Source organism: Colletotrichum truncatum, assembly GCF_014235925.2.
Source record: "Colletotrichum truncatum strain CMES1059 chromosome Unknown Contig_0007, whole genome shotgun sequence".
NCBI classification, from domain to species: domain Eukaryota; kingdom Fungi; phylum Ascomycota; class Sordariomycetes; order Glomerellales; family Glomerellaceae; genus Colletotrichum; species Colletotrichum truncatum.
Genome location: NW_027222404.1, coordinates 1,000,408 through 1,027,283, shown reverse-complemented (window position 1 = coordinate 1,027,283; position 26,876 = coordinate 1,000,408). Strand labels below are relative to the sequence as shown.

The following is a 26,876-nucleotide window of genomic DNA, read 5'->3' as shown; positions in this document are numbered from 1 at the left end:
GGCTGGCACTCCGCTCCGGCGTTCGAGGCTCATGCAAGCGGAGGAGCGCATTGCGCCTTGTTCACAATGAAATTGATCGCGCTCATTCTCGCGTGGGCGGTTTGCCTCGCGGGCGCCCAGACGAAAGACGACATACCGGAATGTTCGCGACAATGCTTCTCGACGGATAGACAGTGTACTCTCGAAAAGGATCCTGCATGCGTTTGCGGCGCGTACCAGATCAAGAATCTGGAGCTGACAAGCTGCATCTCGTCGTACTGTAGCGAGCAGGAGACGACGGTTAACAGTACGTCGCCATACTTTCTTAGCCTTCTATTTCTCCTCCATCACATTCTTCGTCCGCTGTAAGTTCATGAAAACTGTGGTTAACTCTTCAAAACAGATGCCATCTATACTTTTGAGTCGTATTGCGCCAGGAACAACTACTTGAGTAGTACCGTGATGTGGTTGGCAACTAGAATGACAACCACAGGCTCGCCCACGTCGACAAATGGTGTGACGGCTTCATCCACATCCACAACGACAAGTACCAGCAGTAGCAGTAGCAGTTCCGATCCCCCAACAGACAGCGGCCTCTCCACAGGTGCGAAAGCTGGCATCGCTATCGGAGTTGCAGTCCTGGCAATCATCGGTGCCGTCTTTCTGTTCCTCTGGCGACGGAAGAAGAAGAGAAGGGCGATTTCAGGGAATCGCGAGGGCATCGAGGATACGGGAATACCAGAGCTCAGCAGCGGGGACCGCGCCAACCGGCATGAGCTGGAGTCCAAAGGTGGATGGGGCTTTTTCGGGAGGAAGGATCACAAGCCAGTGGAACTATCGAGCACACGCGAGGTTCAAGAATTGGACGGTACTACCTACGCATTTAACGGCAAACAAGGACTCGGAAACGTTGTTGGCAACACTACTTCCAAAGTCGAAGACAGCGATGATACCCCGGCAGTCGAATTGGACGCCACCCCCGCCAGGCCTAAATCTCCTGCCAAGCCCAGGTCTCCCGTCAGGCCGAGATCCCCGGTTGATTCTCAGCTTGTGTCGACGCCGAAACCTGCCGCAGAAGCTGAACGGCCGAGAAGCTCGCGAGAGCACGTCGATTTCAACTCCTCCCAGCCTCTGCTGCCGAGTGCCGACGAGCTAGAGCAGCTGTTGCGCGAGGAAGAGGAGTTGAGGCAGAGGAAACAAACCTTGGAGCAGTTGATGCGGGTTCAGGAAGAAGAGTACGCTCTCAAGGAACGTATCAAAGCATTACGACAGCAAAACGTAGGTCAGTCGTCGGAAGGCGCATAGGGTGGTTGCCAATGGCCATGCCTTATGGTTAAAGTACCATCGGACAGGGCCGTTGCTCGTTTTTCATTACAACTTTTTCCCATGCTGTATGGATGTCCTTGGCGCCGTTGCGCATGGCCAATACGTCGGCTGGCTTTGGTGGCTGACGCAGGAAAGCTGCATGATTGGATACTAGCGTCTAGAGTTCATATTCCATACTCGTAATACATATTTGTGTGATACCCACGAGTGTCCTCTTCACAGTTCATCATGGGTTATTGTCCAAGTCATTATCTTGGGTCAGATTTCTTCACTTATTTACCAGGGTAGCAATTAAGTTAACAATATAAAAAGCCCTTGAGGTGCTGCACATACAAGATTTCACATAATTTTATGTTCTACCATGCCTTCTGTTATTCCTGACCATATGGTGCGGTTGGACGAGCCACTAGAGACCTTCCTCTATAATATTTAAGCCGTCTCCAACTCTGATGCTTTAGGCTTTCTTCCATAGATCGAGTATCTGATGAACGATTAGTTTTATGTCCCGGGAGGTGCCAATGAAGGGCTTACACTGTGTGGTACGCGTGAATACTTCTGTCCCTGAGTTCCTTGCGCAACTCGGCCATGGCCACAATAACCTCTTCCCTCGTCCAATCGTGGGCTCTCGTCAGCATTGCGGGACAGAGTCCCTCCCAAGCGGACATGATGTTCTCATGACCCCAAGTACCAAGCTCCTTAAACCTTTGTTCCTTGGGCCAAGTGTTCGTGGGCCACTTAAACTGCAGTAATTTTACGTCAACAAAGCCAGCTTTGATCAAGACAGCTTTGAGATCTTTGGCGTCCCTGGCGGGCCTTCCAAACTGTTCGGATGCTTGCTGAACCAGTGTCGAAATCTTGACCATCATGGAGTCTGGTTTCAGGGTGTCATCGTCACACATAGGGGCAATGTTGGCCTCGTTGAATTCCACATATCCTCCCGGGTTGAGGTTACTATAAGGGTTTTAGTGGCGAATCGGTCTTTGAGGATGTAAGGGAGCCATTGAATATCGCTTACTCGAAACACCTCTGAGCATAGAGCTCCCAATCGCCAACAGATCCGTTCATCATCCGGCTGTGGATATAATCGAACGGGCGAGAGTAAGTCCAGGGCTCTTCAAGGTCATCAATCTCGAACTTCACATTGGGTGGCGTGCTAGGCTTCTGGTTAGAAAAGATTCAACCACTGGATATTTCGTCGGATTGACGGTGAGGTCATACAAATCGGGAAATGCTGCTGAAAGGTCAATCCCAAGAACCTCGGCTTCCGGGTGTTCGTCGCCAAAGTCGATGGCCCAGATACCACTACCCGTGCCAATGTCCAAGACACGGCCGACTTTAGCACCTTTTTCGTTCGGCGGGGCATTTCCGAGCTTGTCGTCGAATGTCATGAGCAGAAGGTTGTGTTGAAGATCTTTGACATTCATCAGACAACCGCAGGGTCCATACATTGCCAACTAAATAACCTACCAAGTCGATCATTCTCTGTCTCATCGTTGGGCATTTTGTATTCTGTTGGCATGATATGTCAATAAGCAGCCTTCGGCACTGACCATATATGTCTAACTCACTGCCATCTTTGTATGCGTGATATGTCCTGCCATTTTCGATTCGATAATCGAGAATCGATGTGGTCACACTGGCACTTGATGATGCCGAGGACTAAGAAAGAAGCACGTCAAGTCTGCCACTCCAGGAACAAAAAACTGATGAGGTGGAGCTGTTTACTTACAGATGCTCTATCAGAGCCCCCATAATCGCTTCCGGGCTGTGACAGACAATGGTAAGCAGGCGCCGATGATGATGTCAGGGAGATCGCATACCGCATCATCCACATCAACCACGACCACATGGTCGGGCCCGTTGTTGGGCTCCTCGGTGTTCTCGCGCTCAGACATTCCAAAGGGTTGTATTTGAGAGGCGGCTTCGATTTCTGTTTTTGACGAATCAGTAATTGCCTGCAGTTTGTCGCTGAGTATGAAGCATACAGCTCAACACCTGACAAACACGTTTATTTATTCTCGCTGGCTCATTCTCACTTCCCCTCTTCTTGGCTGCATAAATGTGTGTTTCTTGGAACACGAGGGTCCTGCATAACGGAGATGTTTCCTAGAAAAAAACGCTTTCCGCAGAACAATTGGGCCACCACACGAGAACAGGGGGTTGTGGCCAGTACAAACTGGCTACCATTTGACCAGGAACAGTTATGCTAACCCTCAACCAGAAGGCCAGCCTCCCTGGCTCTGCAGGCGAAGCAACCCTACCCAACCATTGCTCATGGGTCCAGGCCGGATCCAAGCCGTTGCATTAATACGTTTGGTCCGGGTTCCCCGTCAGAATCACATGAACCCACATTCCTTCACCATTTCCCCTTTACTCCACCCCACTGTCATTCAGAGGTTGGAATGATTTTACCTGCGCTTCCATCTTGCATCCGACCAGCCCGACGATGGATATTGCCATGTGATATATCGATTAAAGAAAAATGGAAGAATTGATGTGATGGCTGTGGACTTGAGGAAGTCCAGCTGGTCCATCTCACAGTTGGTTTAAGCTCTTTCTTCGTTCATTTCGAACGTGAAAAGGTTTCCTAGGTTCGCGAAGCCAAGCAGGTTGCCTTGTCCACGACACTCAATATCTAACTTTCAGCTTCGACGGTCTCTATAAAGATAAAAGTCGCAATTCAGTGTCACTTTCCGGGATACTATTTGGACTCTAGTGATGTTTTCTCTCGGGGAGATGCGATAAAAATCGCTGGAGCTTCTGCAACATCATTAGTTTGATGCAACATCGACTCCCTAAGAGACCCATTTACAGTCCCGCTCGGCAGGGAATGGCCCGTTGTGGGTACGGATATTAGCAGCCTGAACCCTACTGCTGTACTCTAGTAGGAGTAGCTAAAGATCATCCTGCTTCGCTATGCCCCTGTTGGCCTAGTCACACCCAGCTCGAATGCAAAATTGCTCCAAAAAAAAGCCGATACTTGCGTGCCGCGGGCAAAGGTTTGCCAGATGAGAGTATTCATATCGGAACCATATTGCCAGTCCTGCAGTTAATCACAGCATTAGCTTGCTAGATGGTTTCTGGCGCGTGGATAGTGTAGTTGTCAACCCTTTCAATGCAGCACCCACCATCGTTGATAGCCCGAGGTAGGACGGGGCGATTGAAGTTTCCTGTATTTCGACATAAACTGCATTGAGCTAGGAAACACTTGATAATATCTAAAATTTCTGTAACTATTCCAGGTATTTACGGCTTTAACGGGTTGACTGACTCGTTTCTCAGCAGGGAAAAAATAAAGGAAAAGAAAAAGCTTAGCCCGCCATCATAGCTGATAATAGGTTCCACCTACTACATTACATGCATGACTAGATACTGCATCATTGTACTGTTTCTGAATCGGTGATCCTTAGGCAATTTGCCGTGGCTCCAAAACTTTTGCTTTGACAATAGCTGTCCATCTGTTCGTGAGTAGCCTTCTGCTCAGTATGTGTAGCGAAGAATTTTGTCCTGTTCACAAACAAGATTCGAATTTCCACATCACAGGTCGCAAAACTGAGGTTTAATTTCTCTGGTGCAAGCATTGCGTCTCTTGTTGAAGGAGATTTGATCAAGAGATAGGAGAGAATCGCGATGAGAGAATTCCAGGTCACGACGGAGATAATGCAGACATGGTATAACAGACCGCCGGGCATATTTCAAGATTGGACGCAGAATGAGTAAAAGGCAAGCTAGCTTGCTATGATAAAGCCACTGAAGATGAAGATCGCAAGCCAACTTACAATGCTTGCCCAGGCTCCACCTCATGCAGACATAAGTAAAGCTACCATAACCCACGAGGTGCCATTTCACCCTTCAGCTGTACCAAAATCATATGTGGGGGGGAGACATCGGCTGTGACCACCCTCTGGACCGGCGATTCGACATAACACTAAGTTTCGTCAGGGACGATATTCTTCAAGAAACTCTACTTTGATTAACGACCTCGTTATCTATATAACGCAGTTTCCTCAACATGCCTTTTTCCCAGGAAACCAGGCACCGATGACTTGAGTTTCTTAGAGTGTGCGGTGAACTAGTTACGTAACAGCCAACAACAGTTCAGGTGCGAGCATATTCTCACCCTATTTGGATGTTATGTTTGCGACCTCTAGGGTTGATTTGAACGACAGTCTCGCCTATTCCCCACTGCACCTCATCACCCCGGGCCGCAAGTCAAGGATGTTAATCGAGACAGGTAGTATCGGTTGGTTCCAATGAGTTTTGCTGCATTGTCACATCTTGGCCTGCACCAACAACTTACGACGCATTATATCCTGGCATACTGTGTTGGTTGTTGCAGGCAGGGTGTAGAATAGTTCTTTAAAAAATCTCGCCTCCGCATCCCCATTTCCAGGAAAATCCCAGTTTCTTTTAAACACTTGTTTCTATTTCAGCGCATCGAACTTCACGAAAATTACCACCCGTGGAACCCCACATTGATACCGTTTCTTGTGCTTTGAGTATGGCAGACCCATTGACTCGAGAAGCGCCGTCTACGACTGGCAGCCCGCCAACTGTTCCTCTGGGAAGTCCACATGCAACATCGACGAACCAGTCAGAACCAGTCGCCATAGCTGTGGACACTGAACCGGACCAACTTGAAGCAGACGATGCATCTGTTAGTGGAAGTCGCTTACCGCGTGAGACAAGTTTCTAAATGACTATTCAGACTACGGATGACGCCTCATCAATTCAAGACGGCAGGTAGGGCAAATTTGGGTGTTGGCCTTGACCCCGAAAGTAGCTAATGATTCAGTTCATCCTATACTGCGTCTTTGTCATCAAGTATTGTTGACTACCCAATGCATTATGGCCGAAGATACCATGCCTACCGCTCAGGCTGTATGTCATCAAACACCTGATTACTAGCTAATTTTGTTACGTCCTTAAAGCTAACGTATGACGCATAGCGTACCCTATCCCAAATGACGAGGTAGGTTGATCCTTGTGGATTAGACAAGACTACAATTCGGATTGCTTATTTTGTGTATGTGGCTTAGCACGAGATGGAACGCCTTGAAGTTGTGCATGCAATGACGGTAAAGGTGATTGGAGACAAGCTGTTCTTAGCCCCTATTCAAAAGGACCGTGTCAACAAAATTCTTGACATCGGCACGGGCACAGGAATCTGTATGACTTGTGTATCCATTCCATTGTTGGTTCATGAACTGAAACGATTTAGGGGCTATGGAGATGGGCGACCTACTTCCCAACGCCGAGGTAAGCTCGTATTGCCTGGACTTGATTTTTGGTCAGATCTTTTCTGATGTAGAACACAGATCATTGGGAATGACCTGAGTGCTATTCAGCCAGACTGGTGCGTTAACTCCTGGTTTGATTACCAATTAAAAAGAATCCAACAGTTGCTAACCGCGAAAAACAGGGTACCTTCCAACGTCAAGTTCGAAATCGACGATGTTGAAAGCCCTTGGCTCGGCAACAGAAAGTACGACTACATCTTCTGTCGCTACATGCTCTGTGGTATCGGTGACTGGCCGAAACTAGTTCAAAACATCTTTGAGTCAGTCAAACATTCATATCAGAAAGCAGTGACTTCGCTGAAGCTGACAGGCTGATTGTAGTCATCTGAATCCCGGTGGTTGGGCTGAGTTCCAAGACATGGATTCTCTGTATTACTCGGACGACGGTACTCTAACCGAGAAGCATGCGACAAGGAAGTGGAACAAGCAAATCGTTGAAACCATGAACTCGATCAATCGTGATGCTCAACCTGCGCCGAAACTCCAGGGATGGGTTCAAGACGCTGGCTTTCAAAATATTCAGCATCAGCGCTTTAAGGTGCCACTTGGTCCATGGGCTAAAGATGCTCATTTTAAAGAGATAGGAATGTACAGTCTTGCAGTCATCATGGATGGGCTGGAAGCGTTCTCGATGCAAATTTACTGCGACGTTCTCGGGTACACGAAGGAAGAGGTGATGGTAATGTTGTCCGAGGTTCGCAACGAGATGAAGACTCTTCATACATTCCATGCGCTGTGGGACTTGTAAGTGACTTCCTCCAGCCCATGAGAGAAACTCTGCTGACTGTTACAGACATGTGGTTTATGGTCAGAAGCCTCTTGAAGCGGAAACTCAAGAAGCCTGATAGCATCATAGGTTTGACCTAGAAGTTGGGCTTAGTTCTTAAGAAAACTGGTGCGACGGAATAACAGAAAACATGGATAAGCATTCCTGTGTATAGCGAAGAATGCCTTGACGAATCAAGTTACACCGGACTGTCTGACACTGGCGGTAGGAACATGATGTTCAAGCCGACCAACTTGGTTGCATGTTCATAGTCTCACAATCATTCTCAAAAGACATCATTTACTACGTGTTCTGGTTTTGAGAAGAAAGTAGTCTCAATATTAACGCAAATTGTTTATGCACTGGCATAATGTTTTGCAAAAGCTCTTGAAGAAATCCTTAAAATAATCTTTCCGGAAGGTACTGGGCAAAAAGGGACCATGATGCTATCAAGATGGTCTTTTGAAATTGGATAAAGAAATATCTACAAGCACCAACTCTCAATGGCATGACTTGATGAGAGACATATTTGACTTGAGGATTGAGGAGGGAGAAGGCATGTGCCTAGCATTTCAGTGGACTTCTTCGTTGAGCAAGGCAAATGAATCCATTATAACATGATAGTTTAGATCGAATGAAAAAGAATCGCCGTGAGATTTGGAGGTGCCTCATTCCGCTTCCCTGGCTGCTAAATCTGGAGCTTTTCGCCAACATCACAAGTATCATGTAGCGTCTTTCAGCCCTCTCCGGAGAAGCTCAGCAACTTGAGCATGAATACTTGGTACTCGATATAAGTTTCGTCTGCTTTGTCACAGTTCAATAATTACCAAGCCTACGGTAATTAGTCTATCTACCTAAGACAGGAAACCACCTGGGTGAGATTTAATGAGCCAGGCAGCTACTACCTTAGGTAGGCATCGGTGCCTCAGCCACTGTGCATGGCAATAAGCTCAATAAGCAATTTTTCACAGTTTGCAGGTGTCCCCAATATTTGTGGATCAGTACACTTATGAGCCTCCATAACAGGAAGACAAGCTTTGCATTTTTTGCTTCCATTGTTAAACATTACAGGATTCGGTCTTGATTCTCGATTATATGAGCCCACAAGTGCTGGTTGCACGATTCAATCCTGCGGAAGTAGTAGCGAGTGACGACCAAGTTCAAGTCACAATGCAGTTGTCAATAAGCCCTCAATGGTCTTACGAGGTCGAAGTTCCCAAGTCTGCAGGGTTCGTGGGACCCGTAATCGAACAAAATGCTTGGTACGCCAAGAGCCTAGAACATTTACAGGGACCTCTGTGCGACGGGGAGCGCGATGCTTCCAGGAGTCCCCTGTGCTTAGCATCGCCCGACGTGGATCCGCGCTGGTCACTGGGCATCCGCCTTACACATAGAAATGTTCGGCGATCAATCGGAGAGTATGGCACTAGATTGAACGGCCAAGGCGCGGTATGTTGAACTAGTTGAACGCTCATGTCCATCCCTTTGCAACTTCGCGAAATGACGTATTAGCATCATGAATATATCGCTGATAAAATGGCCATGATGCGTTTGAGAGCGCCACGATTGATATACGAGACTGGAAAGGATACCATATTGAAAGAAACATTTACTCTAGTCTAGTTACATACTAAAAATTATGTGCGCTGAAAATCACGACGTGATATCCTTCACGTCGCCCTAGCTAGATATTGATCCTGCGTAGCGTGGCTGGAGGAGCATTTTGAGCACTGCCTCTCCGCCAAGTGAAAGTACAAATTGATCACCACCCACAGACGTGGTTGACAGAGGGCAAACCCAATCAGAGTAAGAGGCGGTGCAGCAATGTCTCGCATCCAGCCACACTCTCAAACAGTCTTCCTCTCATTGTCAAGGCAGATTATAGCAGTGGCTGATAGTCTGTCCTAGCGACATTCTTTGCCTACGTCACGTCCCTTGAAAGCCCATTCTTGGTACTCTGGGAACATCTAATCGATCGGCAACAACACATTCTCTAAACGCAACCGTATGCCCGACAAGAACCCCTCCGACGTCAGTAGATGTCAGTCAAGAACCGAAAGAATCTTGGTAGCTCTCGTCGTAAAATAAGCTTGAAATCAATGGCTGCTGTAGTCGTGCAGCCGCCCGGCCGCCACCGACAAGCCAGCGGGTACGGCGTCGCAACTTGGTCGTGTGATATCAACGTTGCAGGGCTCAAATTCACTCATTGCTTATTTCGCTGCACAATAAGCAAAAACCTCGGCTTGAGACAGTTTTAAGACCTGCGTGATACGGAGTACTGACAGCATTGAACTCCTTGAGTAGCTGGGATACACAATAACAGGGACTCTCTAATTTGTACGTTAGGCAGAAGCACTCATTCAATATCTGCAGGTGGTTCAAGGGATACGAAACGATATTATGGGGAGCTATAGCGCTCAGGGACCCGGTTTAGGCCCCCTCTGTTTGCCCATCAGCCCCCCAGCCGGGCACCCAAGAACGGGGGCGGAGTGCAAGCTGCCCTGCGCATCAGCCGAGTGACGGTTTCCCCCTACATCGACTGACTACCTTTGCTTGGCTGGAGATTGTCGGGCGTTAGTAGGTACACAGGGCTGGAAACAAGGTGAGGCATTTCGCTTGGCTTTTTCCTATTGTATGCTCAGTCTTGTAAGCCTTACCTAAACCAGCGACCCCATTGGGGGGGGGCAGCAGCTGGGCCCTAGTGGTAGTGGGGGTAAAAGCCGGCAGGGACTAGTCTAGTGGCGTCCAGGGCTCGTGCAGCATAGCCGTCGCCCGGCCGGGGTGGGCAAACTGGTTGGTCTCAGTGGATGATGGCACACGATCCGAACCAGGCGCCATCGCCAAGTGTTGATGTAGATTGTTAAGAATTCCAATCGGCAGTGTATTTAAGGCTTCTCTGCGCCCTCGCATCTTGTGGCGCTATTATCCCTTGGTTCATCAGGAACACTTATAGAAACTTCGACCATTAGAAATACCAACTTTCTAGTTGGAGTCAAACTCAACAACATCACCAACACCAATATAACTACCAGCCAGGGAAGGAGAAGCAAGTTTCCAAGATGGCAATCTACGAGTCTGGCATCGCGGCCATCGTACGCATGGTGATTGTACTTCTGGTCACCATTCCGGTACTCATTCTCTTCGGTCTCTCCCTCAGAAAACCCGGCTACAGCCAAGACAACACCCGTCGATGGGTAAACTTCACAAAGCCTGCACTTGGGTTTTGGGGACTGTAAGTCTGCCCTACCGTCTTATACTCCTTGGCAGGCTGCAATTCATATGCCTTGATTGCCGGACACTAAGCGAGTAAACTCTGGATTCTCATATCCTAACCTGCCATGTTACAAAATAGATCCCAAGCACTCCAGATTATCTCCGTCATCATCATACTTGCCGCTGGTCTTGGGAGCACATATGAGTACGATCATGACGCAGCCGTCACCGTGCTAGTGTACCTGGCAGCTCTGTTCGAGTACTGGGCCCATGCATGCATTTTCCTCGCCCAGTTCTACCTCGCCCACGCCCTCACCCAGCTGCGGGGAGAGGACTATCTTCGCGCCAGCGCCTATCGCAAGGGCCGCATCGTCGCTCTCATCACTGCGAGCCTCATCGCCATTCTGGCCTTCGTCTTCTTCTGTCTCGCACTGAGCGTCTCATTTGACTCCAGCTACCGTAGCTCCAGCGGCCGCCGTCTTAGGCGCCTGGTGGCCCAGTCCTTGGATGTCGCCTGCCTGGGATTGCTGGTGCTCAGCGCCATCGGCGCCGTCGTATACTCCGCCAAGTCTCGCAAGAAGGCCCTGGGTAGTTCCGTGCACAAGGTATGTTGGAGGTGCTTATGAAAACTCGTGGTATCGGATCGCTAACAGTTGTTTGTCTCACTAGGCTGCGAATATCCTCGTCACCATCTCTTCCCTCTGGCTCGTGCGAGTTGTCTGGCTGATTCTGTCCTGGTTCTTCGGTGGACGCGGTTACTACTACGGTTTCATCATCATTGTCATCTTGGACATCTTCGCCGGCATCATCTTGACCTTTTCCATCCTGACGATGCTGTACCTGCTGGCTACTAGACCGGTCTACGGCATGTCCAGGGCAGAAGACCGCAGGAAACTGAGCCAGGGCCAACAGTCCGTATAAGAAGCTTTCGATTGGGGGAAGTAATGAGCTACAGATACGGTGTAACAATGAAAGGTGCTAGGAGGGTGAGGTTTTCTTGTCTGATAGGGTTCGAGTTGTTGAATGGATCCAGGCGTTCGGCTGGGCTCTGGGGAGAACGCAGAGGGTATGAAGCATGCCTGGACGGTGGGGAAACACTTTTGATAGATGAGAGCATGATACCACTTTTTTGACGTAGAAATAGACATCTTTAATGAGCTCTAGTGCCTTATCGTCTAAAATCTAGAGTTCTACTATTTACTAAGTAAGCAAGAAAGTTGCAAGGAGCAGGCATCTGAACAGCTTCTAGACATACAATCTCCAAATTTGACAAAATTTTCAACTCACGTGCCCTGTCACTGCTCTTCTTCGGCAATGTACTCTTCAGGGGCTACAAAGTCTTCTGATGCCCAAGTTTTCGCAATGTACCTGAACACACATTAGCGCTCTGCTGTTGAATTTGCGAGGGTTATTAGTGGCAAAGCCCACTTGGTATGGCTTCCTCTCGCAGCCAGCTCTCCTTTCTTGTTGAAGAATGAAACTGTGGTGTAGGCAAGAGTTCTGCCCACTGCGATGTGTCAGTGAAGCCTCCAAACAATGGGACGGCGCGACGCATACTCTTGTCACAGACAGCAGTGCCCGTCATGAGATCACCAGGCGTGCCTCCAGGGTTCAGGTAAGTGACTAATGTTATTAGCATAGGATTATTATATGAAAGCACAGCGCCATACCATTGATATCGGTTGATACTCCCGTCATGAAGCGACCCTTGGATGCGACAGCAAGGGAGCCGCCTAGGTCAACAAGACTAGCAAGAGTCCCTCCATGGATGGTTTGCAGGCGGTTCTGTTATAACATATTAGTTACCAATTGGTTCAGAAGCTTGTGCTGATATCTCATACTGTGTGTTCCTTCTGGATGGCAAGCTCAAAGTTTACTTTGCCAACCGATGCACTAGTGACGCGAAACTACAGCCAGATAAGCTGAAAGCTATCAACATGAAAAAGATCATCATACGTTGTTCCCAAGCAGTCTGGAACGTATTAGCTAAGAGGTCCAAAAGACTGCATCTCAAGTTGCTAAGAAAGGAATGCGACGCATCGAACTTACCTCGGCTCAAGGCCAGACTCTTTGGCAAAAGAGTTCAGTACCTGTAACGCCAATTAGTCTGATTAACCAGCCAATTGACCAGAACAGCACTCACAGACCGCACAAAGCGAAGGGGAGGTAGCTTGGGAGGCATTTTAGCAGTTCAAGAGTCGATCAAATGCTGCTTTGTTGCGAGGAGTTGCTAAGGTTCTAGTTGCGCTCGGTGAGCTTCGGCAATTGGAAGCAATCGCAAACCGACGATGACGTGAAATATACGTACCGTTCGTCCCTTCACCCACAAGCACTAGACGCCGATAAGATAACAATCGATAAGATAAGCCCAGACACGCACGAACCTCAGGCGGAAACTTCCGTTGCCTAATCCCTGTTCAACAATTGAATGACGGCTCGTCCGTCGCAAATAATCATCGACCTTCTACTCCAGTACACACGACCATCCCACCAAAGACCCCGGCGCGACCTCTACATCCCTCCCACCGCGCAGCAGCCCGCCGAAAAGCTTGCGCCCCCCCTCCGAACATGAGATAACAAACAATACCCTCGATTTCCCCCTCCGAACCGCGCAAAAACCCGCCCATCATGTCGGTCAGCTCGGGTCAATCGCTCCAGCTGGCCGACTACCTGGAGAAGCTGCCAGGCACCACGTTTAGGAAGCTGTATCTGCAGCCCTCGACGGCCTTTGCCATATTTCGAAGGATGATACCGCCGTTGGGTGAGATGCTGCCGCTGACTCTCTCGCAAAGTTTCTTTGGGAAGAAGCAGCTAACCGAAGAACTCCCTAGCAAAAACCATCGTCATGGCCATCCTCTACATGCCGAAGCCAATGCTCCTTGAGGACCTCGATCTCTGGGTAAAACCTGAATCGCGACGGTAATCACGCACTTTTACTTGGTTTCTATACTTGGATACTTCGACTCTAACCCTTTGCTGCTGGAACAGACAAAAAGACCAGGCAATCTCGACCCTCCGCAGCCTGCACATCCTCCAGATAACCGTCCCGTCGAAAGAACGCCCGCAGGAGATGCAACTCACCACGAATTTCAAGAACTCCCTTCGGTTAGCCCTCGAGGGCGGCGGTGACCACAACTCCTTCGGTGTCCCCTCTTCTCTCCCAGTCCCTCCCGAAATCAACGTCCCCTTCCTCGACCGCTACGCCAGACGCAAGTGGGAGGACATCCTGCACTACATCGTGAACACTGTCAACCCTGGCTCCGCGGACCTGGGCGGGCCTAAGTCGTCCGTTAAGAACCTGCTCGTGGCAGGCCAGCTCGTCCGCCGCCAGGGGTCTGCGGTCGGCATCACGCAGGCCGGTTTCACCTTTCTGCTACAGGAAGCGAACGCCCAGGTCTGGACGCTGCTGCTGCTGTGGCTAGAAGCGACGGATCACGCCGTGGACGCGGCGGGCATGGAGAGTACAGACATGTTGAGCTTCCTCTTCCTCCTCGCGAGTCTGGAGCTGGGAAGAGCCTACGACACGAATGCGCTGACGGAGGAACGTCGAAACATGCTTCCGAGCTTGATGGACTTTGGCCTCATCTACATCCCTTCACACAAACCTCAGCAGTACTTCCCGACCCGTCTCGCAACAACACTCACGAGCAGTTCTAGTGCGTTACGCAGCGCAGGCGCAGGATTCTCCGCCGCCCTCGCGGCCGCCACCGGTCCTCGTCCGACTAACGGCCTCACACCGGGAGGAAGCGAAGACAACAAGGGCGGAAGCATCATTGTCGAGACAAACTACCGCGTCTACGCCTACGGCCAGACACCGCTGCAAATTGCCGTCCTTTCCCTCTTTTGTAAACTCAAGCTCCGCTTCACGGACATGGTGTCAGGTCGCCTAACACGCAACTCCATCCGCAACGCCGTCGAGCGCGGCATCACCGCCGACCAAATCATCTCGTACCTCGCGGCCCACGCTCACGAGCAGATGCACCGCCTAGCCGCGATCCGCAGCAGACCTGTTCTGCCCCCGACGGTGGTCGACCAGATCCGTCTGTGGCAGCTCGAGACGGAGCGCATGACGACGACGAGCGGCTTCTTGTTCCGCGACTTTGATAGCCCCAAGGAGTACGAGGACATTGCCGGCTACGCGGCCGAGATTGGCGTGCTGGTGTGGCGGAACGACAAGCTGGGCATGTTCTTCGCCAGCAAGCATGAGCAAATCCGGGATTACCTCAAGCTGAGGAAGAAGGCGGAGGACTAAGGCAGGCAGTCCTTTTCTGCTTCTCTACAACGGTGGCTGGGTGGCGGTACAAGTCGCCGAATATACAGGGTAACTGAATGCATTAGCAGGCGTTGGGGTTGGAGAGGGTTCACGGGTCGGGTGTAGAAGTAATTGGGTACTGGTCCTAACAGCTGAGTTTTCATCTCTCATAGCCCTCATATATACAGATGTAAGGGACTGCTCGTCCTTTTGTACACGTCTTCCGATTACCCTTCCTCCAAAAGTCAAAACAGCGTTAAGGATACTTTCCCGTATCTCTGCCATCCTTCCACTCGATATTACGAAACGCTCATATGCATGATTCGGTCGTCGCACTTGACCTCTCATGTAAAACAGACAACCGCCCAAGAATCTCTCAAAGAATGCTTACACGCTTCCCAATGCGATACTTCCCTTCGATAACCTGCTTCTCTGGTCGGTTAACGCCGATGCTTCGTCGTCCGCCAAAGAGTCGATTGACAAATCCCTTTTCCATAGTCACACCGCGTGGCAGGAGTGCGTCTCGGTTGTGTGTGCGTGCATACACTTCCTGCCATGACTGTAAACTCTTCTGAGCTTCAGGGGTGGTACAAAGTGAGTCAAGATGCAAGAAGACGCGCATGCACCGGTTGTTATCATCGGTCAGGCGGTCAGCTTCCCGGTTGATAGCATCACTATCGTAGCCGTCGAGTGCGGTGGTTGTGCTGAGAGGGAGGTTGTCGCGGTTTTGATAGGCCGTTCGCAAATCAGGAAGGTGAGATGACCTAGAGACGTAGGCAGATACAAGTATTGGAAGAGCTTGTGGTTGCAGGTCTTCGCCGCGGATGCGGTCGTGCAAGGCCAGGAAACGACCCGACCAGTACTCAGAAGGCTGAGCGGTAGTTATGATGAGAGGATTCTTATCATGAGCGTTCAGTGTAGAAGCTGTGGATGCGCTGGTAGTGAATGTGCCTGTTGAAAGAGTCGAAGTGTTGCTGACTTTGCGGGATGCGTTTGATTGGTGAGAGAGCTTACGTTCGCTCCCGGCGAAACCCGTGAGCGTTGATTTGGATAAAGATGCTGTGAGGTTGGATAGAGCAGTCATAGTACGTGATTTGGGAAGCTGCCTCTTTTCTATGCTGCGTCTGCCTGGCAGCCGGGATTCGAAGTTGGAGCCGGGGATTGAGGCAGCAACAAACGACGAGCTGTGTTCTGATGGAGAGAGAGCTGTGCCTTCTCGAGGCTTTGACGACGGTAATGAGTTTTCATCATTTCCACCCGCCGCTGCGCCTCCGACTGCGTGGACGTCAAAACTGGCGACTGTTGGGTGGCTGGAAAGTGGTCCACCTCCAGAGAAGCTTGCTGAGAGTCTGCGGGCACCATGGGAAGACTTGGATGAACCTGTTGATCTTCTTTTGGCCGTTGGGTTGGGAGGGCGCTTGCCTTCACGGAGGTATGCATTAGAGGCACCATTTCGCGATGAAACTCTTGGAGACCCACGGTTGGCGTTGGAAATCTCTCCCAGGACATAACGATGCTTGAGACTAGAGCTTCTTGGAGGCGGGATAGGAACGTGGAGGGTTTGCGAACGAGGTATGACCGGGTTGTGAGCTTTGGGTTGCCGGATTTCTGCCTCTTGCCTTCCCATGCCGCTAGCTGGGTCCGGGACATTTGCTCTTTCTCGGGGTTTTTGAGGTGTTGCGGTGCCGCTGGTGCTTCTCGGTAGACCAGATGCGGGCCTTTTCTGCCGATGATGTTGAGAGACTGAAGAAGGCTGTTCCAAGCTGCCCGGCTGCGGCTTGGTAACCTCATTGATACTTGAGACGATTGTGATGTATTCCGCCCGCTCGATGTCAGGCCCGTTGCTGTGATGAACCGGACCAACAGGGCCCGAGATGGAAGGTCGTTGGGCGGTGGAGGCACGGGAGCCTCTGTTCCGCAGAGGCAGGAGCGAAGAATAAGATAGACGATCTCGCATTGCTCTAGCAGAAAGACGAATGCGGCGACAATTAGGACGGAGAATAGAAATATGGCGTAGGGGACGACCCAAACAAAGACGGAAAAGGAAACGGTCAGGGTGGTGAGTGCTCCCTGCAACGAGTTGCAGAAAATACGACCAGCCTCGCAAAAGGAAGACGAAAGAAGGGAAAAAACAAGCAATAATGATCTGCCAAAGATTGTGGCAAGGTGTAGGTTGGCTTGAGCGAGGTAGAGACAGTGGGTAAAAAGGGAGCAAAGGCAATGGGTGGTGTGAAAGGTGAGGGCTAGGCCGAGAGAACCGGATTCGGCGGAGGGCATTGTCGAGGTGGAATCGAGATTCATCGATTCGAATCAGACGAGCCAGCAATCAGTTGAGGACGCGCATGTGGAAATGCTTGGATTGGTCGTGGGATTTGGGTATGAACAGCTTCAGATGAAAAAAAAGAAGAAGAAGAAGGAAAAAGGTGCTCTGATGATTTGACGTTGGGCGGTTTGAGAGGAGGGGGAGGTTACGTGTAAATCAAGTGCACGTCCAACGAGGATGATGATATAAGGTACTCTCTGTCTCTTTGGAGGTCCTGCCGGTAAGGATAATGAGCGTTTTGGGAAGGACAAAATTCATGGAGGTGGCTGCCTTTTCTTTGTCATTCGTCACGGAACTCTTTTTTGCCATAATCTTGCATCGATTTAACTCCGGATGCAGGTACGACTTGTCCGACCGCAACAATGTTTCCCTCACTATTATTTTGACTATGTTGTATATAGTCACCCCCCACTTTCCAAAAGCGGCTACTATTCAGACATGATTTGTCTTATTGTCTACCTCAGTGCACAGCAGAAAGGGCCCAAGAGCGCCGACAACATGCAACTTCTATCTCTAGATGGCCTCCAATTTTGAATTGAGATAAAAAAAAAAAATGACAGTGACACATGTCACCTCTTAGTTCTCCCATCCCTCAATCTTGAACCGGAACACCTCGTCACCCTTCCCCCTCTCAATCGCGTTACCGTTTCCATCCCACAACGCCCTTTCTCGGTATGAAACGTTGCCGTCCCAATCTACCATGATGATAGTCTGTCGTTGCGTGCCGTATAAGCCTACTTCGAATCCCAAGTTGGCTTGAGCCGGCGGATCAGGTCGCTCTCCCAACTGGAGGCTCTCGGCAGCCTTCTGATCGTCGGTAGCAAAGTTACCCCGCCCCTTAGCAACTGCGTCCTGCATCGCTTTTCGGTGGACTTCGTCACCGATGGCTGGGATGAAGATGGATTGTTTTAATTCCTTGATATAGTCCGCCAGGCTCATGTCGGGGTGCTTGGGTAGTGTGTCCGTGTCGAGAACGGCAAAGAGCTGGTCGACGAGGGCATCTTCGTCCAGGTTCTTGGATACAGCATCTTCAATTGCCTCTTTGATGAGCCGCTTTCCGTTTTCGACCTTAGGCCACTGCTTAGGGTCGTTATAAACGGTGTTGCTGAGGCCGTACACTTGATCTCTCTCTTCGGCAATCCACGGCACATCCTGGAGGTTGTCACAACGGTTAGAGACGATGGCGATGCCCTCGAGTGCGTTCACCGGCTTCTCGTCGTTGCCGCGTTTACGTCTTAACTTGCCAGCCACCATGGAGAAGCCGCCCACACCCTTGACGCCGCCGTCCTTGACCAGATGGTTGACTGTCTCAGAGGCAGACTCTGTGGGGTCGGAGCCGAGCCAAGCGGTAACCATACCGCCACGGCTGCGGGCCGCGTGAATAGGGTGGCTTGCATCACCTGGGTCTGTCTCTCGGTAATTGGTAAGAACGGCGAGTTGGCCTGTCTTGGTGATGCCGAGCCAGGTGCCCTTCTCTTCCCTCTGGAGATCTCGGGCGGAGAGAACGGAAGCGCCGGACGGGTGAGACCACCAGTGCGGTCGGGAGGTAGGGCGGAGAATGAACTCATCGCGGTTGTCGACGACGATGACCGCGTAGTCCGGGTGGGCGGTGGTGAGAAGAACGATGCACATGGCAGGCGTGCTCGTTCTATATTTAAGAATGTATGGAGTTCTCAAAAAGTTCTCAGAGTCTTGCGTTCAATCAGTTGTTTTTAGCACTGGTGTGGTATCGAGGGTGCTACTGATCTTCTCTTTCAGTGCTTCTTTTGTCTTGTTGATGTGTTTCTTGGCGATATTCTCGGGTTGATCTGTGTAACGAAGCGGGGGTAATGTGTTGCTTCTATTTTAGCACTTGGGATAAAGCAGCGGCCCTGTCGTTTGAATAAAGGCCGATCGAATTGCTCGTGGTCTTCTAGTTTGATGCGTCTCTGCAGACCGTTGAAGGTTTCTTGATGTCTTTGTTCTGCTCTATTTAAGCCTCGGGTCAATAATCAGTCCACCTCGAAAACGGAACGTGAACGTCGGTTGGGCTCAGCTCAGCTTGGCTCATGATGCATCTGCCTCGGTCTTGGGGTAATGCATCGTCTGACGGTGAAGCTTGGCGGCTGCTGGCAGCGTGTCCGTTCCTCCACTCCGACAGCGGTGCCAGCCGGAAGATGACAACATAGGCGACTGGCCTTCCAAGGTCAGGTCCCTAGGTCCAGCGTTCTGGCTGTTGTTAGGCCGGAATCCGCAGGGCAAAGTAGCTCAGTGGACCAGCTGATTGCAGCTGACAGCACTGTGACGTGCGGGGGTGACTTGGCTTGAACTCCCCATTTTGGTGATGTTACTGGAGCGCCCTGTTGAAGTACAGCACCTGTGGAGGGACCCAGGTCCATGTGGCTGTGGCTGTGGAGATCATGAGGCTGGTGGTGAATGTGGCGCTCATGACAGTGGGCCGATGTTTTTGAGTTCCGGTTATGTAATCCGCTTCCATCGGGTGGTGCGATTTTGGCCGACCGACTCATTTCCGTCAGTAACATAGAACGCTTCCGCCCGCAATCCAAATCCATCGTCCATCTCAAGGAGCAGTGCTTTCTTCGAAGAAACGATCCAACAGTTCCAATAATTGAAGCGACCAGAACAGATCGGAAAATGAAGAAATCAATCGAAACATAAAGAAATGGAACTGGCTTTTCACGCGATGGTCCTCCCGACTATCTCTCGTTTGTGGTCTTTCTGATGATCTTCGACTCCAATGTTGCTCGCCTCGTCATCCTTTTCGTGGGCAGCGAGCATCAAATGCAGTCAGCAGACGCGTCCACCTTCACCGCCTAGCCAATATAGCTATCTGTGAATTTCTTTACTATTCCGAAATTCGGTTTCGTCAGCAATTGCATAGACACTCATTACGACTCGTCAACCGCCTCAGGTGCTGTTCCTTACCGGGGAAGTGGGGATCCTAGACTCTCACTACGGCCGTCCCGTTGCGGCGATAATAACCCTTGGCAGAAGATCCGTAGGAGGAAGTCCCGGGCGAAAGTGGGAATGAGGCACAGGAAATTCAAGCTCTGAGTCACAGGAGCGGAGGACTTGCGAGCTCCCTGATTGTTTGCCAACCAAACATTCTTCGCGATGTGGATCGTGCTTGATGAAGACTGATTTGGTCAAAACAAAACCAGGCTCATTTACAGCTTTTGACGGTTATCTTGGCCGTGTCACGGAATATTGCGTGCTGCATCCTGGTCTAGGACACTGGTGATGCTTGTACACTGGCGCATTCGATTTCCTGAAAAGAAGAACCGCACCGACAGAATTCCGCCTGACAGGCAACCATCCCTGGTCCACCTCGTGTCTCCAAGGGTCCAGCCCAGTAACAATGACCTTCCTCTTTGGTCTTGGCCTAATTGTTGGTTGGCTTGCTTAGCCTATACCACAATCAGCGACCATCCCCAGCCGTTGAACCAGGCAGTCCTTTGCACCAGATGCATGTGTGCTCCGTATGGAGTACGGCATCGATCAACGCACCCCTGTTAGTCACCCACTGAAGCAGTTTTGCTGCGTGCGTCGTTGCGCGTCTCCGCGAATTTACGAAGAGGCCGCGACGCCACTGACAACCAGGCCAAGAAATGCGGCTAGTTGCATCGCCCAGGGACTTTGGTAATGGTTTGCCAGGCTTCGTCAACCTTGTCCAGATCACGCGTGAGCCTCGTCTTACTGCACTCGAACCAATAACATGCATCTGATGAGTACCCAACAGGCACCATCATGTCGGAAGGCATCCACGTCCATGGCGACGTTAACCTTATTTGACATGCACACCCAGAACATAGCGTTCCCTGGATCTTGAGGCACGTCAAGATATATCTTGCATCTAATCCACCTTCTTTCTGACCCTATTGACCCCCGTACTCAACATTAAGTTCAATCTGACATTGGGTTCTGCGGGCCCCTTACCCTTGAGGTAGTGTTACATTTCGTGGCTTTTGCGCTTACGGACAATCCGCCATGAGCTCACGGTGTCTTAACGATGATTCACTCGGGCCTGGAGTCCAAGGATGCCGCGGCAACTTTGACTTCACGCTCCGGTTCGAGAGGATCTTCCTCGCCATAATTCCTGCAGCTGTTTTTGCTGCTTTATCATTACCCCGTATCGCGTATCTCGCCAGGAAACCGAGAATTGTCGATGCCAAATCTATTCAGGCAATCAAGCTGGTGTGTAAAACGCGGCTTTCTCTCTGAACGTCCCTTTTAATAAGGCTAACACCATATGCAGGCCATAATAGCAGTGTTCGCGACACTCCAATTCGTAATCCTCATTCTTCAGACAACAACAAATGCCTCGGGAGTTGATGGGTTCGCCCTTTCGGCGTCAGCACTTTCCTTCATCGCCGCCTTGTTCATGCTTGGCTTGTCATATGCGGAGCATTCAAGGGCACCCAGACCATCTCTCCTGTTGACGGCCTACGTCTTTCTCCAGATCTTGTTTGATGTTGCGCAGACCAGAACATCTTGGCTGATGGCCAGGACATTCTCCACCCAACTCTTTGCCAGGCTATTCACATCGTCCTTAGTTGTAAAGTTTGTCATCCTTCTCGTCGAAGCACAGAAAAAGACTCGATGGATTCGCTGGACCGCTGAGGAGCACAGCCCCGAAGAGACAAGCGGTCTTTTCAGCCTGGGCGTCTACTGGTGGCTCAATCGTCTGTTTCTTCACGGATACCGGAATGTTCTTACCGTCGACGACCTGTATTCTCTGGACCAAGGCATGATCGCCGAGACAATGCAGATCACCCTGGCTCAAGAGCTCGACAAAGGTACTTATCGTGGAAAGAAGCACGGGTTGGCAAAGTCTTTGGCAAAGGCTCTTGCTGTACCACTGCTCTTGCCAGTAGCGCCAAGGATTGCCTTAATTGGGTTCAGCTTTAGTCAACCTTTCTTCATCCAAACACTGCTCGAGCATCTTCAGGATCCCGAGGCATCAAAGAATACTGGTTACGGTCTCATTGGTGCTGCAGCCTTAATCTACTCCGGTATTGCCGTCTCTACCGCACTCTACAACTATTTTCAGCAGAGGGCCCTTTACATGTCCCGCGGTTGCTTGTCAGCAGCCATCTATAAAAAGACAACTGAGGCCGATATTACTGCAGCGGGCGATGCTGCCGCCGTCACTCTCATGAGTACCGACATCGAGCGTATCATTCGTGGTTTTTACGGCTTGCATGAGTTCTGGGCCAACCTCATTGAAGTAGCTCTTGGCTGTTGGTTACTGGAGCGCCTACTGGGTGTTTCGTTCATTGCGCCTGTCGTTGTCATTCTCATCTGCACTGGAGTAACGGTCGTGGTCGCGAACCTCACCGGTGAGCGTCAATCTCGGTGGATGAACCAAATTCAGAAACGTGTTGGCCTTACTGCCAACGTTATATCCAACATGAAGTATTTAAGAATTTCTGGAATCACCGCGCCCGTCGCCGAGTTTGTGCAGAATATGCGGGTTGAAGAGATGCGCATTGGAAACCAATTCCGGTGGATGATCATTGTCACCGCCATTGCTGCGTTGGCCCCTGGTATGATATCTCCAGCCGTTACGTTTGCCTTCGCCGCCTCTCGTCTCGATACTACGACCATCTTTACGTCGTTTTCATTCTTAGTTCTTTTGAATGCACCCTTAGGCCAGCTCTTTCAGATGGTACCCGCCGTGATTGCTGGTTTTACCTGCCTTGGTCGCATTCAGACGTTTCTTGAGGCGGACTCTCGTGTCGACTTCCGCCAAGCTTCTCGTCCCTCAGTGTCGTATGACAGGACATCCGACGACACAGTTTTCAGAGACAACTTGGAGGGAATCCCATTGAGACCCTTGGATAAAAGTCAGCGCCAGAGCTCGGAGAGCAAGGGCCCGGCTCCCTCCATCTCAATCGTCGATGGTAGCTTTGGTTGGACTTCCGACAAAATGGTTCTTCAAGGCATTACTGCCACTATTCCGGCGTCTCAGCTGACGATCGTTGTTGGCCCTGTAGCATCTGGCAAGTCCACCCTTTGCAAGGTTCTCCTTGGCGAAGTGCCTTTCAGCAGTGGTCTGGTATCAGTGCCTTCACGAAATGCTGCTATCGGATACTGTGAGCAAACACCATTCCTTTCCAACGGTTCAATCAAAGACAACATTGTCGGTTATTCTACTTTTAACCAAGCAAGGTATGATGAGATCATCGAGGCATGCATGCTACAGACTGATCTTTTGCTGCTGCCTTATGGTGACGACACCAAGATTGGAAGCAACGGCATCATGCTTAGTGGTGGACAGAAACAGCGTGTCTCCTTGGCACGTGCTCTCTACCTTAACTGTGACCTCATGATCTTTGACGATATTTTGAGTGGCCTCGATAACGACACTGCTGGAGAAGTCTTCCGACGGGTCTTTGGATTGGATGGTATCATCAGGCGCCGCAAGGCTACGGCCGTTCTATGCACGCATGCTATTAAATACCTTCCATTAGCTGACCACATCATTGCTCTTGGGTCGGATGGCATACTTGTGGAGGAGGGTACTTTTGCCGACTTGATGCGGGACAAGAAATACGTTGCCAGCCTCGGTGTGACAGCAACAGACTCCGATAACGAATCCGATTCTGGTGAAAGCCCCGCCAACAAAGACAAGCCAGCACTAGGTTCAAAACCGAAACGTCCACCGGCCATTGCAGCAGAGCTAATGGAGAAGTCGAGGCAGACTGGAGACTTCAGAGTTTATGTCCATTACTTCCGCAGTCTCAATCTTGCCTCTGTCGCCACTTTCGTCATTGGCTGCGCCATGTACTCGACGTGGAATAGCTTTCCAACGATCTGGATGAAATACTGGACTGAAGACACCCTTCACAAGAGCAGCGCGTATTATGCCGGACTGTTTGGTCTTTTCAAGGTTCTCCAGCTCGTCTCCCTCTTGGTGGGCGGCACTGCTTTGATTATTTGGATGACTACGTCTTCGGGAACGATCCTCCATCAGCAGGCCTTGAAAACAGTCATCAGCGCACCTCTGACGTTCTTTACGACGACCGACTCGGGAGTTGTTACAAATCTCTTTTCTCAGGATATGACATTGATTGACAGCGAGCTGCCCAATGCACTGCTTAACGCTGTGATCTCTGGCTTTGACGCGTTAGCCATGGGTGCTGTTATTGCCGTGGCTTCTCCATACATGGCTATCAGTTATCCCTTCATGATTGCACTTTGTTGGATCATCCAGAAGTTCTATCTGAGAACCTCACGCCAGCTACGTCTGCTAGATCTGGAGTGGAAGAGTCCCCTCTAGTAAGTGACTCTCAAATCTTTTGATGAACTGAATCGCTGACTTTTACCAGCACTCACTTCCTTGACACCATTAAGGGCGTCGCAACGATTCGCGCATTCGGCTGGACAAACAAGGATATCGCGCACAACCAGCACCTCCTCGATACTTCTCAGCGACCCGCCTACCTTCTCGCCATGATCCAGCAGTGGCTAGTCGTAACCATGCAGCTCATGGTCGCCTGCATAGCTGTCATTCTCGTCGCACTTGCTACGCAGCTCAGGACGAACTCTGGTTTCACCGGTGCTTCCCTGGTCACGCTCATGTCGTGGGGTGAAACCATTGCTATGCTCATCCGCTTCTACACACAGCTCGAGACCTCAATTGGAGCTGTCGCACGTATCAAGACCTTTGCTGAGAAGGTCAAGCCGGAAAGCCTCGAGGGTGAGGACATCGAGCCGCCTGAGGAATGGCCAGAGAACGGCAGCATTAGCCTCAAAGGAGTCTCTGCCTCCTACGGGTAAGCTTTACGCAACTAGCCTTACATGTGCCCGCAGCGAAGCTGACAAGATATTGTAGAAACCAGCAAGAGCAACCACTTGATGGTGAAAGCACCCCGCCCAGCCTGGTGCTAAAGGACCTTGCTTTTTCTGTCCAACAAAGGCAAAAAGTTGCTCTTTGCGGCCGAACCGGAAGGTAAGTTCACCGTGACTTAGTGCCATGCTCAAGCTAACAAACCACAGTGGCAAATCATCACTTATCCTACTCCTGCTTCGCCTTCTCGATCCCGTTTCCACTTCTTCGCAGAATATCGAAATGGATGGCATCCCATTCCACCGCATCGACCGGTCAACTCTGCGCCGCCGCATTATTGCAGTTCCTCAAGACGCAGTCTTCTTACCTGATGGGTCCACCATCAAGTCCAACCTCGATCCCTTCAACGCCGCCTCAGATGCCGAATGTTTCTCCGTGCTTCGAAAAGTGCAACTATCCACTTTCGTCGAAGAACGCGGCGGTTTGCGCGAGGGCATGACCGCCGACAGTCTCAGCGCAGGCCAAAAACAGCTTTTCAGTCTCGGAAGAGCGATTCTTCGACGACGAGTCAAGGATGCAAAGTACAAGAAGCGGTGCGGCGGCATCTTACTTTTGGACGAGGTCAGCTCAAGTGTCGATCACGCGACGGACCGCTTGATGCAGGAGATCATCAAGGAGGAGTTTGCGCATTATACTATCGTCATGGTGTCCCATCGTCTAGACATGGTCATGGACTTTTTCGATGCGGTCATTGTCATGGATAAGGGACGGGTAGTTGAAACCGGAAGCCCGAAGAAGCTTGTGGAGACGGAGGGAAGCCGATTCGGTGAGCTCTGGGCTATTGAAAACCAAGGGAGGTCTCGGGAATGATAGACTTCCACTTGTTGCGGGGATAGATTTCACCGTTGTATTATAGTAGACTTACTTGAAAAAACGAATTGACGACCTTATAGACTCATTTACAGCACATGGCAGTTTCATGTCTTTTAGACAATTGGGTACAATTAGGGGCTTCACATGCAAAACTCTGGATAACCAAATCAGAACATTTGTCACAAGAGAAAGGCGTTTGGTGACTTTAAAACCCCAAAACCCAGTGAGATTTGACTCCAAAAGTGACGGAAATACGATACATTGCTTAAAAAGGATACACTACATTTCCGCTTTCCCATCTATCTGGCAGCGCAAACGCCAGTGGGTGAGCAGTACTTGGAGCAGCACTCGCCGTTTTGTCTGCAGTCTATATTTTTTCCCCAAGTTAGTAATGACACTTCAAATGAAGAATGCAGTTTTTTTTTCCTAAAGTTAAAAGGACGGACTACTTACTCTCGAAGTTCTTCTTCTTGCCAACACAAGAAACGACGATGCCGCGGTCGTGAAGCTCGGCACGAGCCTCAAGGCTGTCAGGGGACACGTCTTGGCCAACGGCGGGAGCGGCGACGGCGAGGCCGGCGAAGAGAAGGGCGATGGCGGCGAACTTCATATTGAATTTTAGTTTGAAGGTGAAATCTGAGGAGTAGATATTGCAGAGTCTGAATGATGCGATGCTGAGTGGTGATGGTGTTATCGTGGTTGTGAAAACGGGCTGGCTTTATAAAATAGCCATAGACATTGAGCAGTGTACCTAGCGACCAATTGCATTCTTTTCCGAGGTGCTGTAAGTATAGGGGCGTAGGGATCTACTGTACGACTCGCGTTCCAAACTCTACGAAATCAGTAAAGGTTATTAGATGAACGCCGGTTCTCTGGATGTTTCCGGGTGTTGTACAGGCGCCTGCTAGGACAGCTCCGTTCTCACTGGCGGTTACATGCCTCATGGATACACCTTCGACCGTTGTGAGTTTAAGTCGTACCGAACCTAGAAGGTATCGCTGGTGACAGTGATGATTCTGAGTAGTGGTATTTGGATTTCATTACAAGCTGGA

The 26,876-nt window shown here is 50.4% G+C and overlaps 10 protein-coding genes across 10 annotated transcripts; 5 read left to right on the top strand and 5 right to left on the bottom strand.

Moving 5' to 3' along the window:
* Window positions 1-66: 66 nt before the first annotated feature.
* On the top strand, window positions 67-1,284 carry CTRU02_210676 (uncharacterized protein; the record flags this gene model as incomplete). Its single annotated transcript, XM_036722073.1, has 2 exons — window positions 67-286; window positions 383-1,284. 2 exons carry the CDS (start codon window positions 67-69, stop codon window positions 1,282-1,284), a joined length of 1,122 nt encoding a protein of 373 aa, XP_036586445.1.
* Window positions 1,285-1,734: 450 nt separating this feature from the next.
* CTRU02_210675 (methyltransferase domain-containing protein) lies at window positions 1,735-2,824 on the bottom strand (the record flags this gene model as incomplete). Its single annotated transcript, XM_070205489.1, has 5 exons — window positions 1,735-1,786; window positions 1,837-2,256; window positions 2,321-2,458; window positions 2,524-2,716; window positions 2,773-2,824. 5 exons carry the CDS (start codon window positions 2,822-2,824, stop codon window positions 1,735-1,737), a joined length of 855 nt encoding a protein of 284 aa, XP_070060732.1.
* A 2,982-nt stretch (window positions 2,825-5,806) lies between these two features.
* On the top strand, window positions 5,807-7,450 carry CTRU02_210674 (umta methyltransferase family protein; the record flags this gene model as incomplete). Its single annotated transcript, XM_036722075.1, has 10 exons — window positions 5,807-5,962; window positions 6,014-6,048; window positions 6,101-6,186; window positions 6,255-6,277; window positions 6,345-6,474; window positions 6,527-6,564; window positions 6,624-6,661; window positions 6,728-6,865; window positions 6,927-7,349; window positions 7,399-7,450. 10 exons carry the CDS (start codon window positions 5,807-5,809, stop codon window positions 7,448-7,450), a joined length of 1,119 nt encoding a protein of 372 aa, XP_036586447.1.
* Window positions 7,451-10,430: 2,980 nt separating this feature from the next.
* CTRU02_210673 (uncharacterized protein) lies at window positions 10,431-11,505 on the top strand (the record flags this gene model as incomplete). Its single annotated transcript, XM_036722076.1, has 3 exons — window positions 10,431-10,603; window positions 10,724-11,189; window positions 11,254-11,505. 3 exons carry the CDS (start codon window positions 10,431-10,433, stop codon window positions 11,503-11,505), a joined length of 891 nt encoding a protein of 296 aa, XP_036586448.1.
* A 374-nt stretch (window positions 11,506-11,879) lies between these two features.
* On the bottom strand, window positions 11,880-12,766 carry CTRU02_210672 (thioesterase family protein; the record flags this gene model as incomplete). Its single annotated transcript, XM_036722077.1, has 8 exons — window positions 11,880-11,952; window positions 12,013-12,091; window positions 12,142-12,207; window positions 12,255-12,369; window positions 12,426-12,491; window positions 12,541-12,556; window positions 12,634-12,674; window positions 12,728-12,766. The coding sequence occupies 8 exons, from the start codon at window positions 12,764-12,766 to the stop codon at window positions 11,880-11,882; spliced, it is 495 nt and encodes a 164-aa protein (XP_036586449.1).
* A 446-nt stretch (window positions 12,767-13,212) lies between these two features.
* On the top strand, window positions 13,213-14,836 carry CTRU02_210669 (transcription initiation factor TFIIH subunit 4; the record flags this gene model as incomplete). The annotated part of the gene is made up of 3 exons (XM_036722078.1): window positions 13,213-13,345; window positions 13,416-13,503; window positions 13,573-14,836. The coding sequence occupies 3 exons, from the start codon at window positions 13,213-13,215 to the stop codon at window positions 14,834-14,836; spliced, it is 1,485 nt and encodes a 494-aa protein (XP_036586450.1).
* Window positions 14,837-15,212: 376 nt separating this feature from the next.
* CTRU02_210671 (uncharacterized protein) lies at window positions 15,213-16,793 on the bottom strand (the record flags this gene model as incomplete). Its single annotated transcript, XM_036722079.1, has 1 exon — window positions 15,213-16,793. The coding sequence occupies one exon, from the start codon at window positions 16,791-16,793 to the stop codon at window positions 15,213-15,215; it is 1,581 nt and encodes a 526-aa protein (XP_036586451.1).
* A 942-nt stretch (window positions 16,794-17,735) lies between these two features.
* On the bottom strand, window positions 17,736-18,791 carry CTRU02_210670 (Transport and Golgi organization protein 2-like protein; the record flags this gene model as incomplete). Its single annotated transcript, XM_036722080.1, has 1 exon — window positions 17,736-18,791. The coding sequence occupies one exon, from the start codon at window positions 18,789-18,791 to the stop codon at window positions 17,736-17,738; it is 1,056 nt and encodes a 351-aa protein (XP_036586452.1).
* Window positions 18,792-21,146: 2,355 nt separating this feature from the next.
* CTRU02_210668 (ABC multidrug transporter) lies at window positions 21,147-25,821 on the top strand (the record flags this gene model as incomplete). The annotated part of the gene is made up of 5 exons (XM_036722081.1): window positions 21,147-21,353; window positions 21,415-24,440; window positions 24,491-24,937; window positions 24,997-25,113; window positions 25,161-25,821. The coding sequence occupies 5 exons, from the start codon at window positions 21,147-21,149 to the stop codon at window positions 25,819-25,821; spliced, it is 4,458 nt and encodes a 1,485-aa protein (XP_036586453.1).
* A 302-nt stretch (window positions 25,822-26,123) lies between these two features.
* Window positions 26,124-26,434, bottom strand: CTRU02_210667 (uncharacterized protein; the record flags this gene model as incomplete). Its single annotated transcript, XM_036722082.1, has 2 exons — window positions 26,124-26,191; window positions 26,278-26,434. 2 exons carry the CDS (start codon window positions 26,432-26,434, stop codon window positions 26,124-26,126), a joined length of 225 nt encoding a protein of 74 aa, XP_036586454.1.
* Between the last annotated feature and the right edge of the window lie 442 nt (window positions 26,435-26,876).